The sequence below is a fragment of the Gallus gallus genome, chromosome 2 (assembly GCF_016699485.2).
Source record: "Gallus gallus isolate bGalGal1 chromosome 2, bGalGal1.mat.broiler.GRCg7b, whole genome shotgun sequence".
Lineage (NCBI taxonomy): Eukaryota > Metazoa > Chordata > Aves > Galliformes > Phasianidae > Gallus > Gallus gallus.
Window position 1 is genome coordinate 34,508,875 of NC_052533.1, and position 20,506 is coordinate 34,529,380.

At 39.8% G+C, this 20,506-nt stretch overlaps 1 protein-coding gene across 3 annotated transcripts in view; it reads left to right on the forward strand.

Moving 5' to 3' along the window:
* The window catches only part of PLCL2 (phospholipase C like 2), a 104,930-nt gene extending 85,473 nt beyond the window's left edge, over nucleotides 1–19,457 (forward strand). Inside the window, exons 6-8 of one of the 3 annotated variants that reach the window (XM_046929181.1) lie at nucleotides 2–111; nucleotides 6,813–6,972; nucleotides 19,381–19,457. In XM_046929181.1, the coding sequence (XP_046785137.1) occupies nucleotides 2–111; nucleotides 6,813–6,972; nucleotides 19,381–19,442 (332 nt within the window). In that variant the 3' untranslated portion in view covers nucleotides 19,443–19,457. Of the gene's footprint in view, nucleotide 1; nucleotides 112–6,812; nucleotides 8,084–19,380 lie in introns of those variants that run through there. The other 2 variants (XM_015281813.4, XR_005858059.2) reach the window with 2 other exon arrangements.
* The last annotated feature ends 1,049 nt before the right edge of the window (nucleotides 19,458–20,506 follow it).

Below are 20,506 nucleotides of genomic sequence, written 5' to 3' on the forward strand. Positions count from 1 at the left end.
GCAATGGAGTTTCATGAAAACCTGCACAACATAGGAGCGAGAGAAGGCTTAAAAGAAAGAAAACTGCAAAAATCAGTAGAAAGTTTTACGTGGAATATTACAATTTTAAAGGTAATGTGTCTTCCATCAGTTAGTTATTTTTCTATTCACAGGTGGCATTCTGATGTTATTATTGGTCATTATTCTGTCTCACAGCTCAACTAGATCTGTTCACTTTTATGGTCATTTTCAACATTCTTTACTTTGAAAACACAGCAGACTGACAACGTGTTTTTTTTCCTTTATATTATTTTTGGAGGTTATTTCATTTAGTTTGTCCCTGAGGTTTTTTGTTTTAAAACCTCTTAATGTCAACAGGACCCAGTGTAATCTTGAATACATGGGTGAGATGCGTACTGATTTCTGTGAAGCTGCTTGGTCTGGGAGGAAGTTCTGCTGTCGGGTAAACCCTGTTCTTTGATTTCAAAGGGAGTGAGAGTATGCAGGGCAATGTGGCTACTGAAAAACAGAAGGGAGGATGTTGCTATTGCAGTCAGTGATTAATGGCAATTAAAGGTACATACAAAACATATAAATCATCCATACTATAGTAAGGTGAGCATATATGACTCCTAGATTCTCTTTGCCTTTTGTTGAGCACATTTGCCTATATTTTTACATAACTTTAAATATGTAATAAAAAAAGTACTTTCAGCTAGAAACCCTCAGGAAACTTGAATGTGGAACAATTTTCAAGTTTCTTATCTCTTGTCTTTTATCTTGGCAGAGTATATGAAAATTTATAGAGACAGTAAAACTGCCTACCCTAATTTATTCCCTTGACACTATCCTTCTAGCCCAAATTATTCAAATTTTGTGTTTACATCTACTAATGAGTTCTTCTTTCCCACTCAGTCAAATATTTCATTGCTATATTAAACTATAAAATCTGTTTTAGTTAGAATTTTCTCCCACATGTCTTTTATTTTTAGTTCTTACTATTGAAAATAGAGTTCCCTACTACTTCTCTTTACAGTGGACCACCACAGAAAACCTGAAATGCAGTCATATCTCTGCTTTCTGTGTTAGTTAAACTTTTCTCTGCGCTGCTTTCTGTTCCCGTCCAGAGCAGAAGAGAATCAAAAAGAGGTCAAATTTGCTACAGTGTGTACAGTTAATGCATTCTAAAAACATATTTGCAGCTACTACTTTGAGATCAAAGAACCAGACTTAGTTTTCCTTTATTAGGGGAGAATTTCCTGAAGATGATACATGCAAAGGTGAAATACCAAACCTGTACTAACCAGGAGATACAGAGAAGGAGAGTCAGTTCAGTGGAGTTGGACAAATTTCTAGAATCACAGAATGTTGTGAGTTGGAAGGAACCCAAAAGGATCACTGAGTGCAACTCTTGGCTCTGCACAGGACCACCCCAAAATCAAGCCCCATGTCTGAGAGTGTTGTCCAAATGCTTATTGAACTCTGACAGTCTCTGGCATATTCTACTCCTTAATTTCCTGTCAGAACCATCAGATACCATTCGGATAAGTAAATTTATTTTAATACTTCCAGAAGTAACAGTAGCTTTGCTTCATCTCTTATTTCCATTCTAAACATAAAGGCTGGTGGGGGGAAGGCTTTGCAGTTGATGAGTGACTGACATGTGAAATTGGGATTTCTGTGTAAGCCAGGAATAGGAGAACCCATAGTGGAGTTATGACTCTTGAGAGCACTGATGGGCTTTTGTGTGTATCCCTAGGATTAATGTAATTGTGAAGTTAGAAGGGCTTCCTTTTGAAGAGATTACTGAGGAAATCTCTTCAACGTTGACATAGTTTTTTTCTGGTCCAAGATTAAGGTCCCTTCTGTAAGAAGGTAATGTTGGATACTTCAGCAAAAAATTGATGTGTAATCAACCTGTTGTAGCAGGTCTTATTACAGGTTCATGTATGTTGTGACATCTTAAAAATTCTTTACAAATATTACAGTTCACAAATACTATAGTTCACATATATTATGGGTTTTTTCATGTTTTCTACAGAAAGTTAGAGCTTGTGATTTGCTCAAAGTAAAACACATTCAGCTTTTTCACTCTGGACTCTTAAGTATAGGCTGTAACTATAATTTGTTTTGAGTGATATAACTAAAGAGGAAAAGTTTGAGTTTCTTAGACACTGCTTCTCTTGCCCAGACAAAAGGACCTGCAGCCATAATTTTGACCTAATGCTATGTTTTTTGGAGCAGCCCTCTTAATTCTTCATGAACACCATCATCAGCTCTCTCCGAGAGGAGTAGAGTGCTCATGTGTTGTGGCTGATACATTTTCCAAACCGATTAAGTTGCATTTTGCCCTCAAGGCAAAATTGATCTTCTTTATCTTAATTGGGACATTTTGACTATGGTTGATGCAATGGAAAGTCTGATAAAATAACAAAATTGACAGCTTAATTCTAGGGGAAATCTTTGCTAGAAGAGCTGACCTATCTACAAGGGCTGCTCCCAGATTTAGGTCTTACTGCTAGACTGTTCTTCTCTTTCAGATGATTAATTTGCAAGACCACTTGCTAGTAATTTATTTATTGTTATTACTCAAACTGACAGCACTCATATTTTCTAAACACTGATAATCACATTTCCTGCCAGAGAGAGTGCACCAGCTGAAAAAATCACTCTTAAGTGCTGTAGAAGCAGACTTCTGCAAACAACCTAATGAAACAATTTATAGATTTTACTGGCATAGCAAAACTTTGGAAAAAAAAATAGCCACAGACATTGAAATGCCCATAGGAAGAGGAAGAGCACAACAGCTTCTGTAAATTAGTCTTTGCAACAGAAACTTGTTCTAAGCATATGGGGAGAGTTTGAATGAAGTACTTCGAATGAAGGTGTGAGTTGTAATTCCAACATTTTTCAGTTGCATATTATTAGCTATTATTTTTTAGATATCATATTGGGCAACACAAATTAATTTCTATATTTTTGTAATCTACCAGTTCATAGCATTTATTACCTCTGCAATGATGTTAGTCTTTCATCTGAATTATGTTTGTAAATGTATTTATAAACAGAACGTTTGAAACACCAGGATGCAACTTCTTAAATATTTATTTCATCATCCAAATTTTATGAACTGAATATATCAATGAATTCAGGCAACACTGTTGTCACCATGAGCATTCATAAAACCCCTGATGTCTGCTGCTTACTACTGTAGGTGCTCAAAAGAAAAAAGAGTTCTATTAAAATATTGAAGACTAGTCTCTTGATATTGCCAGATTTGTGGAGTTTTGGCTCCTAATTAAAGCCATTCTTAAAAGTTAAGAAGCCAAATCCTTTATGGCTTGATTCTGTAAATGCACTCAAAGCAAGTCAGCTGGATGTGGAGCACTGTGGGATGTCGCAGTATACCAAGCAGACCACTATTCAGGGACAGTGGTGATGACTTGTTGCTTCTCCTTATAGGAGCTTTGGGCTCCCAGAACCTGGGCTAAAGCCTATTCATTAGTAATACAGTTTCTTGGGATTTCTTGGGGAGAGTTAGGCAGTTATTTCAGATGTCATCTATATAGCACTTTAATGTTCATGTAATAACTGGAGAACTTGCTATCCAAAAATCACAAGAGAATACATACCAGAGTAAAAAAAGTAGCTGTGCTGAGATGTTCTGGTTGTTACTCTGTCAGATTATCTATGAAATGGTTATCTCTTTTCATAGGTATGGGAGCTGACAGGAACTACTTTTGGTTTTGTTTCTATTTACCTTTCAGGAGCTATAGCATAAAAACACTGCTTCTTGAGTGCCCTTGGAAAAGGGAAATCTGAATCATAGTTTGAAGGAAGGTCTTTTAGGTCTTTGAATGTTGGGGCAGTTTTTTGAAATCTGAATGACACTTCAACTTTTCTACCTTTCAAATGTTTCATATTATTGTTCAGCAGGGTACACTAGGACTACAGTTGAATTTTTAAGATGCATACTTTTTTTCCTCAGCTTATAGTTTTGTGATGGTACACCAGCAGAACTAGGACAGTTGCACAGACCTCTCTCATTTGAGCTAGTGCCATGTTTGATAGCAGAGGTTGTCTCTTATTTTATCTTTGGCTTAAGGCATGCCAGCACATGTTGGTTTCACAAATGGTTTTCTGAGTTAGAAGCATTCAAAAATCAATTTCTTCATTCTAACTGTTGGATAAGAGAGTGTCTAATGAACACAGATTCATTTTTGTATTTTACCAGAGTCTAAACCTGAACCCACTTGGCCAAATGTGTTTAGTCTAAACCCCTTTTGCCTGTAATAATTCAACTCCTTATCCCAGATATATTCTTGTCTACAGAGTTCATCTTATCATAGAATCATAGAATGCTTTGGGTCCTTCATGTGTTAGGGTCTCCAGAATTGGACACAGTACTCCAGGTGGGGTATCACAAGATCAGAATGGAGGGGCAGAATCACCTCCCTCAACCTGCTGGTCTTGCTTCTCTTGATGCAGTCTTCCATGTTAGTCATGTCCAGATGGGTTCTCTGCTGAAAACCCAGCCATTCCTGCCAACCTCTGTCTCCTCCATCCACTATTCTTCGTTCTAAACTTGGCATTCTTGCGCTGCATTAGTAGATATTTTGCTAGTTCACAGCCTCCTCCTTCAGTTGGATCTTCAGTTGGATCACTACTTTGCCTAATACAATCCAGTTTCTCCTTTTTCAGTTCTAGACTACTTGCCAGGTCAGGCCCAGAGATTGTTCTCTCCTCCTCCCTTTATCTGCTTCCTTGCCAGTTGCCATCCCAAGATATTTCTTCCCTTCCTCCAATCAGGCTTTGAGACTGCTTGTGTTGGTAACCAAATGCTGGTGGTGGGACAACTTGGAGAAGCCACATAGGAAAAACCCAGAATTTTCTTCAAACACATTATTGTATGAGAATGGAATATGCGTTGCCTTGCCACATGCTGGAGTTGTCAGGAGATGAAAAATGATCACGAATGAAATCCTGCATGATTGTACTAACCATGCTCAAAAGCTGATTTGTATTTATTAAAAGCTCATAACTTGGATCCACAACTCTGGATCCCGTGTTGTTGAATTGCAAGTTCTTACTCCAAGCAGGAGTTGGGGGGAAGGATGGAAGATTCTTAAAAAAAAAAAAAAAAAGAAAAAATTGATGGCATTTTCCTGTTTTTATTCTCAGAACTGAATGATCCATATGTTTGAGGTTAAAGAATAATAATAAACAGTAACGATAATAAAATCTGCCAATGGCAAAAATCCTGTATGGAGAATATCAGTCTAAGTAGTAAAAGTTTGGCGAGTGTGTAAGCAACTGAAAAGAATTGAATAAAAAACAATAAAAACATAGAGCTTTTTACGCAACCTTACTAATAGACTGGTGCTAGCAAGTCTGTCTATAATAAACAACTTAATTAAAGTTCTAGAACTATATAGCACTAATCCATGTAAAATGGAGCTTGGGCTAGAGACAGATGCACTCTAGATATGACTCATTTAGTCTGCTGGAGTGTTTTAAATTAGCTTTTAGTTGTTTGTCAGTTTGGAAAAAAAAGATGTGATTTAAAAAAAAATAGCATTCCTGGTTTTCCTTAGAAGAAAATTTTACTGAAGCTTTTGCTGTGTTTGGTGAACTTTGAGATTTTTCCTGCCCTGTAAACAGAAAAAACATTCCTGATATTATAGCTTTTGATTATTCTGGGGAGGTATTTCTTTGAAGAAAGCAATGTATGTTTTCAATTTGTGAGCCTCAAATGTGTAATTCTGTTTGCTTCATAAGGCAGTATTTATATTCTGACTTGCTAAAAGAAGCGAGGCTGAAGTATCACAACCTGAGTGCACATCAGCTTTAGTCTGACCATTGTTCTACCTCTCCTTTATTTCTGAAATCACAGAGTAAAGTTGGACTTCAGCCTTATTTGGCAGAGGAAGAGAGGTGACGTAGCAGTTATGTCTGTACAAGAGAAGTGTCTGTCAGGAGCTGGATTTTACTCCAGAAAGACATGAATATTCCCCTTGCAGGAAGAGGTGCAGTCAAAGTTAATGACTTTTTAGATGTTGTATGAAATGAGAGTCTCAAGGAACCACAGTACCTGTTTAGTTTTTTTGTGTGTTTGTTTTCCTCCCCTTCAGCTGGAACTGATTTTGCTTGAGGTCTGGTATTTTTGAAGCATCATCTGAGTTTTGAGCTGTGGTAGTTAGAGGGCTGTAATACAAAGAGTTGGAGTAGCTGTAATAGGGTAGAGCTGGATCACCTGAGTCTGGGACGGTTTCTCTTACAGCTTTACTTAAGCTGAATTGCAGTTAGGGGTAAGACTGCAAGATAGCTCTGAACTGCAGACAGTCCTATTAAGTCTCTGTTGTCACTGTACTTTTTACCTGTCGCTTCCTGGCCCGTATTTTGTATTTCATATTTTGACAAGCTTTGATTCTTGACCATGCTACTATTGAATTAATCATATTGCTTGGAAAAAAATCTCAAAGAACCAAAAATCAAAGTGGTTTAACTGCTCCTTGAAGAATACAGATGAACCTTCACAATTTTGTCCATGCAGAAACATTTATAGTCCCATAGGTTATAAATACAGAACAGATTACCTTTCTGAAAGCTGTTAGAAATAATCCCTATTCTTTGTTTATGCAACAGATTGACTCCAGAGCTGGCAAGGAACTTGGTTCTTATCACTTTACAAGCATGAAGTAATCAAATATTTATTTATTTACTTAATTTGAACAGGGCAACTCTACCATTAATCTGAAATAAACAGAAGGGCAAAAAAGATATATATAGGCCTATGATCCACTGTGTATTCAAACAGCATTTTTGTTTTGCAGGGACAAGCTGATCTTCTCAAATATGCTAAAAATGAAGCACTGGATAATCTGAAACAAATCCATTATGCTACTCTTTCATGTGGACTCAATAAGCCAGGCACTGAAAATGCTGAAATCTCAAAGCCCCGTCGAAGCCTGGAGGTCATACCTGAAAAAGCAGGTGATGAAAATGGAGAATGAGAGAACTCTCATCTCGTAATTATGGAGTTTATAACTCTATGACCAATTGTAGCTGCATAGGACATTTGCTTTGCACTTACTGTTGAAAAATATTTGGAATCTTCAAAGCACAACTGGAGAAGCTAATTACAATCTATTGAAACTGTGAATGTATGTAGCAACTCTGCTTGTGAAGGCAATGATATTGTGTAACATGGAAATTACATTATTGGCCAAAACGTAGTATGTATGTAAAAGATACTGTAATTCAGTAATAGCGTGCTGAAAAGTTTATTATCGTGCCATAGAGAAGTGAATGATTTTTAAATGAGCTGTGATTAGAAAACAGTTCACAGAATGTGACGAGATGCCTTGATTTTCAAACAGATAGATGTGCGGATTCTCTGTTTCTCTGCACAGTTCCATAATTGTGCTAGCAAGGTGAATTATTGTGCACCTAACCTTTGAAAATCAGGTCCGAAAAAGTGGGATCCACACGTTTCACACTATACGTAATTCAGCCGCTCAGATATTTGGATTTGAAGTGTTATTGATTTTATTGTTGAGCCATAAATTAAAACGAGAATGTAATTAGACAGTGATCACTGACTACAGTGCACTATAGGAGAGCCATTATGTAAAAGGAAAATGTGCAATCAATCTGATAGCTTATGTCAGAAAAAAGATTCATACCTATTTTGCCTAAGATCTTCTGCAAATGTGTGTAGATAATGTGACCAAACGGCAAGCAAAATGTTGTAAATAGTTTTTCATTTTGTGAAGTGAAGTGCTCATCTTAAAAAGTTTTATGAGATCGCTCCTAGACAAGTAAAGCTTTTAACTAAATTTTAACTTTTTTATTTTTCAAGTATTTTCTTCCTTGCGGAATACGCGATATCTCAATAAGCAGATTTGTCAGAAAAAAAAAAAAATTGCTGTTCTGGTTCTGTTTGTTTGGTTTTATGACGACATTAGGTAAAGGTATTGTAGCTGATACGCTCATTGTGAAATGACTATACCAACCTAGAGTGTTCTCTTACTGTTTCTGATTTAACAATAAAATGGACTATATAATTACAGAAGCTAATAAATTTGAAGAAAAACAAGCAAAATCCCACAGAGATCAAAATGAAGTTTCTGTTCAGCTGTGGGGAGAAGTGGAGGATGGCAATGTCTGTTGAAAATCACTTTTAATTAGAGCTCTTAGAGACATGCATTCTACCCAGATTTATCCAGTTGTTTAACCAATTCGAGATCCTATTTTTGCATTTAGATTGCAGTGTAAATCTGTGTATGGATAACATCCTGCAAAAGTCAGTAGGGCTCTGACAAAGAACATCAGTATACCCACACTCAATCTGAATTGTTAGGGACTAAGATATATTTTCTAGTCATTATAAAGTTAAAGGAAAAGAAAGTTGAAAACAATTTGCGCAGTAAATGTCACATCTTAGCTTGCATTTTTAAATGTCAAACTGAATGGGTTGGGAGCAGTTTTAGAAGGTGCTGAGCTCTCTTAGTGTCCAGTGACAGATCATATGCCTCAGTATGATGATCCTGCCAGGAATGAGTTCTGCTCTGACTTAGAAAATGAAGTGTTTAACCCGTGGTGAGCACCTGCAAGCAGTGCTTTGTGAGCAGTCCTTCTCTGTGTTGTCAGCTTCAAGCATTCCGTTGGCACAACCGCTTGATGGGAAGCAAGATGACATTGGCTGTTACCGACTGTACTCCGAGCCAGCATAAAATTAGTCTTCCAGGGTCAAATCTATTCCCGACTTATCTACACAACAATAACTATGTTACATCAAGATTTAGCTGGGCCGTAAATTGACAAGGTCATTTTCACTTACCAGGAAATCCAATACCCAGGCTGCTGGAATTTTACCACGAACTGTACTCCCAGTTGAGAGGTGTAGGCTTTTTGAAAAAACATCAGTACAGTTGGCATTATACCTCAGATAGGCCTAAAGGCCACTGAAGCTCCATTAGCTGTCCTGGCCCATCACTTTTTTAGTGGCATTTACAGAGCTACGTAATTGATATAACAAACGGAGCATTTCTGTACAACCTCTTTCTTCATCTGGGTGATCAGGATTAATGGCTCAGGTATTCTTACTGTTGATAAAATCCTGCTTACCACATCACATCTTTGAGAGAGGCCAGGTAACATTGAAAGGATCAAACACTCGTAAGGTTGTTTGGTGCTTTTTCTTCACTTTAAGGGAAAAAAAAAAAAAGGAAATAGAATATGAGTGCCACATGAGTTAAGGCTGACAGGTTTTGTATGATGAACTCTGCTATATATGTAACTCCTCTGATCTTGCTGTATCTCACTAAAAATGAAGATAATTCTGTTTTGTGAGTAATGTCCCTATATACCATCTGCTTAGACAAAAACAAAACAACAAAAGCAACCCAGCAGCTAAAATAGATGCAGTTATCCAAATGACCATTTAAATACTTTTGGATTCTACTGTAACACTGAGACCTTAAAATGGAAGTTGTTTTTGTGCATTATTCATACTCGGTCCAAATCTGTATGTAACATAAGGCCTTTAAATGAACTCAGACAGATGCTTTGAAAGTTGATGTGTAGCTAAAAATCCTTCAGGGAGTTTGCATGTTACATGCTAAGAGAATGCAACATAAACACCTGCAAGCAAAGTATCAGGTTCTATTGTTAACCCAGTAATGATGATTTCAAAACCAAATTTATTAGCATATTTTTCTCAGTTGTACTTTCTTAAAGCATTCCTGGCATCCACGATGCAATTATTTTTATTATTAGTCCCTTTTGACAGCGTTTATTTTAGGTTATGCAGAAGTACAAACACCCAAAATCTGGCAAAGTGCTCTTAGTAAAACAAGCCACAAGTTGACGTTACGCTTTTCTTTGACTTTATTTTCTTAAATGTGCTGTAATGTGGTTGAACTGTTTATATAGCTTTGAACTCTGGAAGATGGAGCCAAAACACAAGTGGTTGTTTATCTGACTGCATTTTCAGCTTTTGTTTGGCTCCAGTGAGCAAGGGTACGTATAGAGAAACATGTCAACATATTGCTTAATTTAAAAGAAAATACTAATTGGGAAAGGAAACATTCACAGAGTAATTATTAGTCATGTGCAGTAACAGCGAGTTCATTCTTGAACACAAGTAAAAGGATAAAACAAAACCAGCTTTTAAAAGGAACGTCTCTAAAGAAATCAGCCCCATCTCAACTCTTGCCTCGCACCCCACTCAGCAGTTGTGCTTGGTGAGGTCCAGTCTGTAGCAGCCACTGGAGATGGAACTGCAAAGCTCAGGATAATGCCCTCTGTCCTCTAAACTCACCAACCACTTGCACATGGCAACTCAGTCCTCCAAGAATTCCTCCAACAACACATCCTGAGGGATGTTCTGGGCCTATCGATGTTATCAAAGCATTCAAAACAGAGCTCAGAGACAAGTTCTGGAGAAGCTGTAGCCCTTCTCTCAGTGCTGGTCTTCCTACTCAAGTCAACAGGGATGGGGCTTAAACACGGTACTGCAAAATCCCTTTATCTTGTACCATTTGTTTCTTTATATTCTCATGTTTCTGCAGCAAGGAGTGCTAGGTGGGTGCCCCATTTCATGGGCTTGCTGGTGTAGGCACAGTGGAAGATGCTGTATGAGTCAGGCTGGTTTTCAGCTGCTTCATACAGCCCAGGAATATTTATATAAGACTCCCTGGCTGGTTACCATGTTCACTTTTTCCTGTTTTGGAGTTGAAGCAGCAGAGAGATGAATCAGAATTGCCAGCATGAAAAATGGAAATGAGCTCCAAATTTTAATTCTGGTCTCCTAATCAAATGAACTAATCCTAAAGGACCTAATCTTCCAGTCTTGCAGTTCTTACATTTCCATTTGTATGATTTTTTGGATTTCTACTGCATGAATGCAGTTTTGTCAGTAATACTTCTGCTTGCTGTATGCATTGTTTGCTGCACAGGCCAAGGGAACTCCTGGCTTTCCTGTGCACATGTAATAATCTTTCACAGAATCATATAATATCCCAATTTGGAAGAGACGCATGAGGATCACTGAGTCCAACTCCTTTCAATAAGCCTGAATCTACCTAGTTTTTCACCTGTGTTGAGGTTCAAAATGAAGAGTGCTATTTGTAAAGGGGACAGTCATGCAGCCATAGTTGCAGCATAGCTTGCACATACAGTGGTGTGTATTTCACACCCTGTGGCTGAGAGGTGGAAAGCTGCTGCCGTGGGACACCTGGCCCATGGGATTTGTATACTGGGGAAGTTGCTAGCTTGCTGCTTTCACCTGTAATGGGTGTAGGACTTCTTCACCACTTTTTTCTTCTGCTATTCACTCCTCGTCACTGACCAGTTAAGCTCTCTAAATGGAATATTTACTAACTTGGTTTAAAAATTAATAGGTCTGCATGTATTCTATACCGATCTCAATTGTTTGAACTCCTGTAAACATTTGAAAAAAAAAATCCCCACAGTCTTACAACCGTCAGATTCCTTCATCTTCTATTGCAAAATTAGTGGGACAGATCAGTCCAATAATTTTCCAAACTGACCCGTGATTCCCTTTATTCAATACAACTTGTTTGTTCTCCGTAAGAAAAAGGCAATAAAACTGTTCAAGGTTTTCTGGTTATTTCTGTTTCCGGACACTATTAAATTTCCCTTTATGACTCATCACCTCTGATCTCCAGTGGCTGGGGAAAGGCAGAGCTGCAAAAAGCAGCACAGCAGATTAGAAACAGGGCTTGAGTGACGAGCAACAAGAACACTTACAGGCACAGGGGAACACCCGCTGTAGAGTGTAGTGAGCTGGAAAGCAGAAGGGAGTGGGGAAGCAACCAAATGTTAAACAAAAATGGGAAATTTTAGCCCATCTGTATGGGCAGCTGTGGGACAGCGTGGTCTTGGTGTCATCCCTTGGAATCCCTGTGCACTGGAAGATCCAGTGGCACTGGAGGTGTTAGCAGTCCCTCAGGACAAAATGGATGTGATGTGGGAGCATGCTGCAGGAGCACTGCCAGTGAGGGTTCAGCTGCCCCTCCTGCCTGGTTGGAAGTGCCCTGGCCTTCCTGGAATATCTACAGCTCATAGAGGAACTTTTGGAAGGAGTGGAGGTGACTGATCAGTGCCACACTATGAGCCGAGAGCTGCTTGGGGAGAAGGAAAGCAGCACAGCCAGGAAGCGGAGAGCAGGAACTCAGGCCAGGTTTTGTTCTCTGTCCCTTGGTTTCCTCCATCGATAAATTGGAGGAAATGACACCTAGCACATTCTGAGGTAACAAAAGAAACATCGTACCGTGTGACTGCGGAAAAATATACCCCCCCAGTGCCTGCTAGGAGTGAAACAAACTGCCCAATAAATAGCTCAGCTTTAGGATGTATTTGAATGTCACATACATTGGGTTTTACAAAGCACTTTAATGTCTAAATGGTTTTTTAGAGGCACATATTCATCAGTCATGCTCCAGTGTGCCATGGGCTACTGAGGAGGGCTTTAACACACAGCTGCTGTCAGTTGGCTGCAAAGTGAGCCTGGGTGTTTGGGGTTCTGAGGGCTGAGGAGTTAAATATCACTATTGTCCAGGCAGAGAGTAAAAGATTTGCATAACGCACTGGTAATGATTGTGCCAGAACTGCTGAAAAATGACAACAGAATGTCACTGGATGGAGAAAAAGTGGATCTCCTCTGGGACCAGTGTGGGGCTGTGGGTAGGGATCTCAGTGCAGAGGGCAGAGCATGCCCACAGTGAGCAGCTGTGCCACCATTCCTGCTGTGGAGAGCCAGCCAGAGGCACTGGAAACAGTGCTTCCTGAACATCCTTCTCTGGAGTGCTGTGATTTGTGCTCAACTTTTCTGTATGCAGGTTTAAAGAGCTGCACACTTTACTCTTGTTGCCATTCCTTTGCTCTTTCTTTCCCTCTGGCAATCAGTGCAATGCGGTTATGAAATAGGTGAAACCTGGCAGGCTGTGGCCGTGCTCCAGCAAAGGAGGCAGGATCCAAAATCGGCAAAGGAGGAAGGACCTCGTGCTGCCCTGGGCCTTGGCTCACAACCAGTGCTCGAAGTTTATTTGCATGATGAAAGCTGTATCAATTTGTAAACAAACATCTTTCTAGATGACTGTTTACATGGATTGATGGTGATAGGACAAGGGGGAATAGTTTTAAATTAAACTAAGACAGGGGAGGTTTAGGTTAGATATTAGGAGGAAGTTTTTCACACAGAGGGTGGTGATGCACTGGAACAGGTTGCCTGAGGAGGTTGTGCATGCCCCATTCCTGGAGGCATTCAAGGCCAGGCTGGATGTGGCTCTGGGCAGCCTGTTGTAGTGGCTGGCAACCCTGCACACAGAAGGAGGATTGAAACTAGATGATCATTGTGGTCCCTTTTAACCCAGGCTATGCTATGATTCTATGATTCTGTGAAGATGAGAGCAGCATGATCCTCACAGGAGGGCCCTGAGAGACACACGCACCCACACTGATGCACAGGGCAGCATGTAGATCTGTCTATCTTAACACGAGTGCCCACAGTTTTCATAATCTACCCAGAAAAAAAAGCCATCCCCACCCAGTTCCCCATATTTCAAGTATTTATTTTTGTGTAAAGTTACAAACAGTAGAAGAATAGAAAGGCGGTTGCTAACACTGGAACTGCAGCTTTTGCAACTTGCCTGAGTAGATAACATGCAAATGGCGTTGAGGCCATTCTCCCAGGTTCTGAACCTCTTTGAGAATCACACTCTGGCACTCAAGAGTCTGTTTATAGACTGCTCACCAGAAGAACCAGATTAAAATTATTTCATGAACTGTACTGCAAGTAATAACATTTGTATTGCTGTAAGAATAACTATATATGATACTACAATATTCATTTTTCTAGATTCTACTGAGCAATGTTTTGCATACAGAGCAGGTATATAACTGGTGAAATTCTCTAATGCAACAAAAGACTGAGAAATGCAGAAATCCATGAAAGAAAATGCTTTATTTTTTTAGTCGGCAGTCGTCACAGCCACAGGATTTCACTGATGTCAACTGACTCTCAGCAAGCTCAAGAGGGGTATTGGAGTCCTCACAGCTTATATGGATTTTCATAGTCACAGCACATTGCAGTAAGCGTGGGAAGGTTAAATCTCCTACTTCAGGGCTTAAAATAATCTCTTTTTTCGTAATGATTGAGAGGACTTTGAACCACACACTGGAGAACTGGTACAGGTCAGTGGCCAACGCTAGTTGCTACAGTAGATAGAGGGTACATTAAAAACTACATGATAATTCCTGTGTTTTTGAGTAAATGTAAAAATACTTCCATGTTTAAGACATACACTTCTCTTGCCAAAGGGCATGAAGAAAGAACTGCTCTCTGCACATCCAGCAGCAGAGGCAAGCACTGAGAGCTGGGTGTTAAAAGTGAGGAGAGGTGACTCACAAGCATTGCTTTGGTCTGTACCACCGTAAGAGCAACAAGAGATGCAGGGCTCCAATTAAAGTAACTTTGCGGGGCTGTGGTGGGTAGATGGGGAACTCCTTTGTTGGAGAGGTTCGTGCCCTGTGTCAGGGAGTCCAGAAATGTCACAGCAATTTTGCCCAGTGCTGACTGCTCCCAAAGCTGCTGCTTCCATTGTGGGTCAGATCAGGTCTGGCAGAATCTCAACAGAACGTGTTGAGATAGGTGAGAGAGCCACAGCAATGAAGCCTGGAAAGTTAATAGTTTCTGAATGACCAGAATGGAAGGGAAAGTAAGCGATGGTTGGAAAGTCACAAAAGACAAAAATATTCTCTCAGTGATTCTCTAGGGAAATAATAAAAGAAACAGAAAGGGCTGAGGGCTGCTCTGCTGGTCCATTTGCATTGTGATACAGCGTTTTCAGATATCACTTCTGCAGCATGGACTTAACTATTTGCTTAGGGAAAGAACATCCTAAGTGGAATTTTATCATATTCTAAGTCTTCCAGGCAAAACTTGACAGCTAGGTACAGATAACCAGATATTGTCAAAATTAGACAACAGCTTTGGCCTGGGTCAGTTCTCATTGTTTTAGTCTGAGTGTAGAGAGAGAAAAAAAAAAGAATCCTTTTGCAGTAATTGGTTCTCCTACTGTACTTATCCCCAATTTTCTGAACTGTCAAGCCTCGTTTCTTCTGTTACATAGATTGACAGTCCTCTCAATAGTAATTCTCATTACGGTTTGAAGGACACTGTGGCCTACTTTTCCAGGGGAAGCACTGAGCGAGGGAAACACAGCCTGCTATTACTTTGTCTGTGGTGCTCTGTAACACTGCTAATGATTCTGGGTTCTTCCTCATGCGCTGGCAGTTTGCTGGACAGGACGACTGACAGAGCTGTAATTCATCAGCCACAGGCTTGGGAGTAACAGACTGTGGCAAGGTGGCAAGTGTCCCAGTGCAAGGGATTGAGGCTGAATGAAATGGGGTGGTTTCAGAGGTCCAGCTGCTGTTTTCATGTCTTTTGATGTAGCCACATGGAATAATAATTCACGCAGGATTACAAAGAGTGAGGATGAGGTGCTAAAGAGAGGGGAGGAACTTCTACTAAATGATGCTGTGGAAGGTCAGGTTTTCTCTGTGCTGGTCAGTACTCATCTGAAATAATATCCCTCATAGAATTCTATTAATTCATTACCAACGTGATATGAAAAAGGCTATGTTTCCGCCAAGTTTTTTTATCCTTTAATTAGATTTTATGTTACTGATGTTCCCATAGTAAAGGTTATGTTTGAAAGGAATTTATACACTTACATGACATTTAAAACTGCAGAAATAGTGTGAAATCATTGCATACAAACGTGCTATTAGCTGCATGTCAGTATCCAATAAATTCTCTGCACTTCTAATCCTTTTTTAAGATCTTGAAGCATATCCGATGTTGTGACATTTTATGGCATTTAAACGTCTCAGCAGCGGGACTTTGTTCTCTGCATGCACATAGTCTTCTTCTAAGGCTGAAAGAGATCTGACATTGCAGAAGAAGCAGAGAAGATGACAAAATGGACTGAACTGCCAACTATTTCTCATAAAAATTGTAGCCAGCTGAACTCTAAATGTGAGCTGAAGGCTCAGCCTCATCCAGGGGACTGCTGCACACTGAGGCTGTCTGGGATCAGAAGGGTGCTTGTGCCTAAAACAAAGTTAAATTCATATTCAGCTGGAAGTTCTAATGGGAAGAAGTGCAAAATTTGGTGTCAGAAAGATGCATTGCCACATACTGGATGATCCATTATGAAACTCTTCTCAGAAGCTTCAAACTGCCAACTGCTTTCAGCCGCAACATCGGGGCTTTGTAAAATGAAACCTGACACAAGTGAAAATAGCTTAAAATGACCGAGAAATGAAGCATGTTTATCTCATTAACCGTTTCGCCAGCAGTGCTGAAGTCCCAGTGTGCCAGCAAGGGCAGACAGGCAAGCAACCACAACCTGTCTGAGGTGGCAGGGTGTTCACATCTTTCCCTTTTGATAATGCACTTGGGAACAGGAGCTTTACAAGCTGTTATTCTTTTGTTCTCCACTGTAGGTGCATAAATGCTCCTCATTGATGTGAGCTAGCTGTCTTCTACCAGGACTGTAACACTCTCTGGTGGGTATGTGGCCAGCCATGAGTGCACCTGTCCTCTGCCACAGGTTTGTCACACAGAGAGGCCTCAGAAAGTGGGGCAGGTAACAGAAAGTATGATAAATTTGGAAGAATGGCAGTGGGGGTTTTCTTCATTCCTTGTGTGCTTGCTTTGGGCTTCCTCTGCAAAGGGGGATGCTGAAGCACAGCACTGGTTAAAAGAGAGGATATTGAGTCTTGCTGGTGTATCAGATAGAGAGGGCTGCCCCAGTCAGAGGAGCATCTAATATATAGATCTATGCAGGGACATAACAGCACCATACAGGTATGAGCAAAACTTGTGCATGAATCTTGCACATACCATATACATCAGAGGTATTTTGAGGTGAAATTCCAACTTCCAACTGAAACCATTCCAAGACTCATGCTATGATCCTGTGAAATCTGCTAGGGGCTCTTCATAGTTTCAGGGTCTAAGGCAGTTCATTGAAGAGCCAGCTGTGTCCAGAGACCTGCATCAAATGTTCACAGAAGAGGCATTACTGCTCCTTCTTTTAGTAAGGCAAGAAAATCAAAGGGCTCTCTGAAATCAAAGGTCTTTGTCTTGCAAAGACCCATCTAGGAAACGCAGTTTCATCTTTTTCCAAGTAGCATAAAACTTGGCCAATTTTAAGGGAGACAAAGCCAACTTCTCAATTCTTTTTGCTTGAGCTGAAAGTCGCCTGAAGCCATGGATCACATGAGAAACTTGATTCATATGAAATATCAGGATTATTTCAGAAAAAAAAAAGTGTAGGTGGTGTCTAAGGGCACAGTTATAATAACACATACTTGAGAGAACCTGACTTAAAAAGTCCCAATTCTTCATACCTCAAACCAAGGGAGATCACTTTCCAGAGCATGCAGACATGAATGCAACTTGTACATGGAGTCATTAATTTTAGGTTCAGACTTGATGACATATATTGGAGTAACAATTTGCCTTAAATCTATGTTCTCTGTTTTAACGTGGAGGCCATCTAGGGCCACTGTTTTCACTGACAGTGGGAACAGAAAAGAATTTCTATGCAGGGAGGTCTCTATTCCTCAACCAGACCAAAAGATGAGCACACCTTTTGAAGATGTGACATTAACCTCCAAATTTCTTCTGTGAGGATGCAATCTGCAAGTAGAGGAAAAGTGGTTCAGTGCCCTATAATCCAGAAATGAGATGTCAGTGGCATTTGGAGACCGAGCTGAGGCTGGCTGACCACGATGGACCTGGCCAGAGATATTTTGAGAAAGAAATATATTTTTGTAAACCTCAAACCATGCTGCTTCCTTGACCCCAGCTGAACATACGACTCTGCATCTGTTGAACTGAGGCTAGGTGTGCTGGCCTTCTGGGATCTGGAAGGAAGTCTTTGTATGCTTTTTATGTATCATATTACTTTGAGTGCACCACAGACTATTTCTGGCTACCTTGTGGCAGAAGCCCTTGCTCTCCTAAGCTATGAATTTTCTCTCTGAAGGATATTTCAGTGCAGCTAAAATACTGTCACTCTAAATGGCAGCTCTCGTGGACTGCTTAGAAGGGGCTCAATTCCAGCAAGCAAATGCTGGACCAGAGGGACATCACCAAAACTGATGGGAATGGTTAAACTTAGACCAAACTTCTCAGAGCAGAATTGTGCCACTAAAAATCAAGGCTTGTTGGGCTACTCTCCTGGGATGTCATCTTTGAAAATGTCAGTCGTGATGCAAATAGCCATCAGATGTCTCCCCTGGGGTACATTATTCACATAAAAATTCTGATTTTAGTCACTGGCAGCTTTTTATAGTTTAATTTTTACACACATTTTTGTAAATATTTTTGTGTGGTACAGGATGAGGTTGTTTCTAACTTTGTCATCTCCATTGCTTTGCCTGCCCCTATTTATAAAACTTCTGCTGCCTTTCCTGAAAGTTGCTATGTAGCTAAATTTATGATCTCAGTGGCTACTGTTTATTTTGTACCCCTGCAGAAAACCAAAGGAAAAATCACAGATTGAATCTTGATCTTCTTGGCTTGAAGAATGCCACTGTGCAGGGATAAATTGGTCTCGGGTTCATTTGACTAAAAATTTCTGGCAAAAACTCCTTCGACATATGAGAAAAAGAGATATTCAGAGTTCTAGATGGAAACATTTCAGATAATTTAGTTTATATAACACAGTTTCTAAACACTAGTTCACCTACTGTTTCCTGCCTAAAGATTCTTCACCTGGAGCAGGTTTTTAAGGCCACATTCCTTCCTGCCTAAGAGATCCAAGATAATAAAAATTAAAAATTGAACCATTTTGTAGGCTGTGTTGTTCAAAGGCTAATTTTTCCCTTGGTAAAACTTGCACTTCATTCCCAGCTTGACTTTGTCCGACTTGAGCTTTCAGTCATTCACTGGATAAGAGATCCTACTGTAATCAGAAATCTTTCATGTGGTCTAATCACGCTGAAACCCATATTACATTATGCATCAAATTGAAGCATCTTCCTGAAGCGCACTGTCAAGACCTCAAGACCTTCCCTGATAATCCCTTTTGATCTCTCAACATAAATTCTGGTGTTGATGCTATGAAAACAGACACAGTATTCCACGAATGACACAGACATGGTTCCAGCTAGTGATGCATCACATGGGCTCCTTCTGCTAGTCACGCATCTCCTCTCTCCCAAATATACATTCAGCGCCATCATGTAGTCAAGTGATGGAACTCCATCTGTACAAAGGAATTCACCTCATTTTTATGTATACTTCAGTAACTTGTGTCCTCTGCAAATTTTAACCTTAATTCTATTTTCTTTTAGAAAATTATAAAGAAATAACTGAATGCAGTGATCTACACGGTGTCTACATGGTGCTCCACTAGAAAGTCTCCTTGAAGATGGTGTCTTCCTGTTCACAGTTAATCATTAACATAATTCAACTACTTTTAGGTACTGCTATTCATTTTAATTTGAAGAGCATGGCACAGAATACCTGCACAAAATTATCAAATTATAACCTCATCAAGTAAGTTAAGCTTACTTGATCTATTTTTAGTAAAATCTTTTATACCAAGTTTTCTTAGGTCACCAACAATTGAATTCTCTATCCTCTTTCCTCTCTCCCTTTTCAACCAGTGAAAATTGCTTATTACAATTTCTTTTCCAGGACTGAATAGATCGTGCAGCCTCTGTTTACCCCTCTAGAATACTGCTGATTTCCTGACTTGTCATTCTCAGGAATTTTTTCGGTTTACCACACTTAATGAGGAATAAAGTCAATGGTTCAGAAAGTTTCAAAGCAGCTTTAAAAAATATTTTTCCACGAAATGAGGGACCAAATCCATTCTTTTTACTTAAAGATAACACTACTTTAGCTGTAAACACGTGGTTGAAGTAATGTACAAATTTGAAACAAGGACAAAAAATCTGATAGACACAGTAAATGGAGATATAATCTTTAGTGTGCAAGATGGGTTTATGATCAGAAAACAAAGCACAGAACAGAGCTTGGTTTTTGTTCCTGAATATCATGTGATTGCTGATGCTCCCCTGCAGGAAATATGAAATGTAACACTGACTTGCTTTGGTGTCTACTGCAAACCCACAAAACATCATTCTTTGAGTCCTACGCATCTCAGGCTTGGTGAAGATCATCAGTTTATGCTCTTCTCTCTTCTCTTCTCTTCTCTTCTCTTCTCTTCTCTTCTCTTCTCTTCTCTTCTCTTCTCTTCTCTTCTCTTCTCTTCTCTTCTCTTCTCTTCTCTTCTCTTCTCTTCTCTTCTCTCCTCTCCTCTCCTCTCCTCTCCTCTCCTCTCCTCTCCTCTCCTCTCCTCTCCTCTCCTCTCCTCTCCTCTCCTCTCCTCTCCTCTCCTCTCCTCTCCTCTCCTCTCCTCTCCTCTCCTCTCCTCTCCTCTCCTCTCCTCTCCTCTCCTCTCCTCTCCTCTCC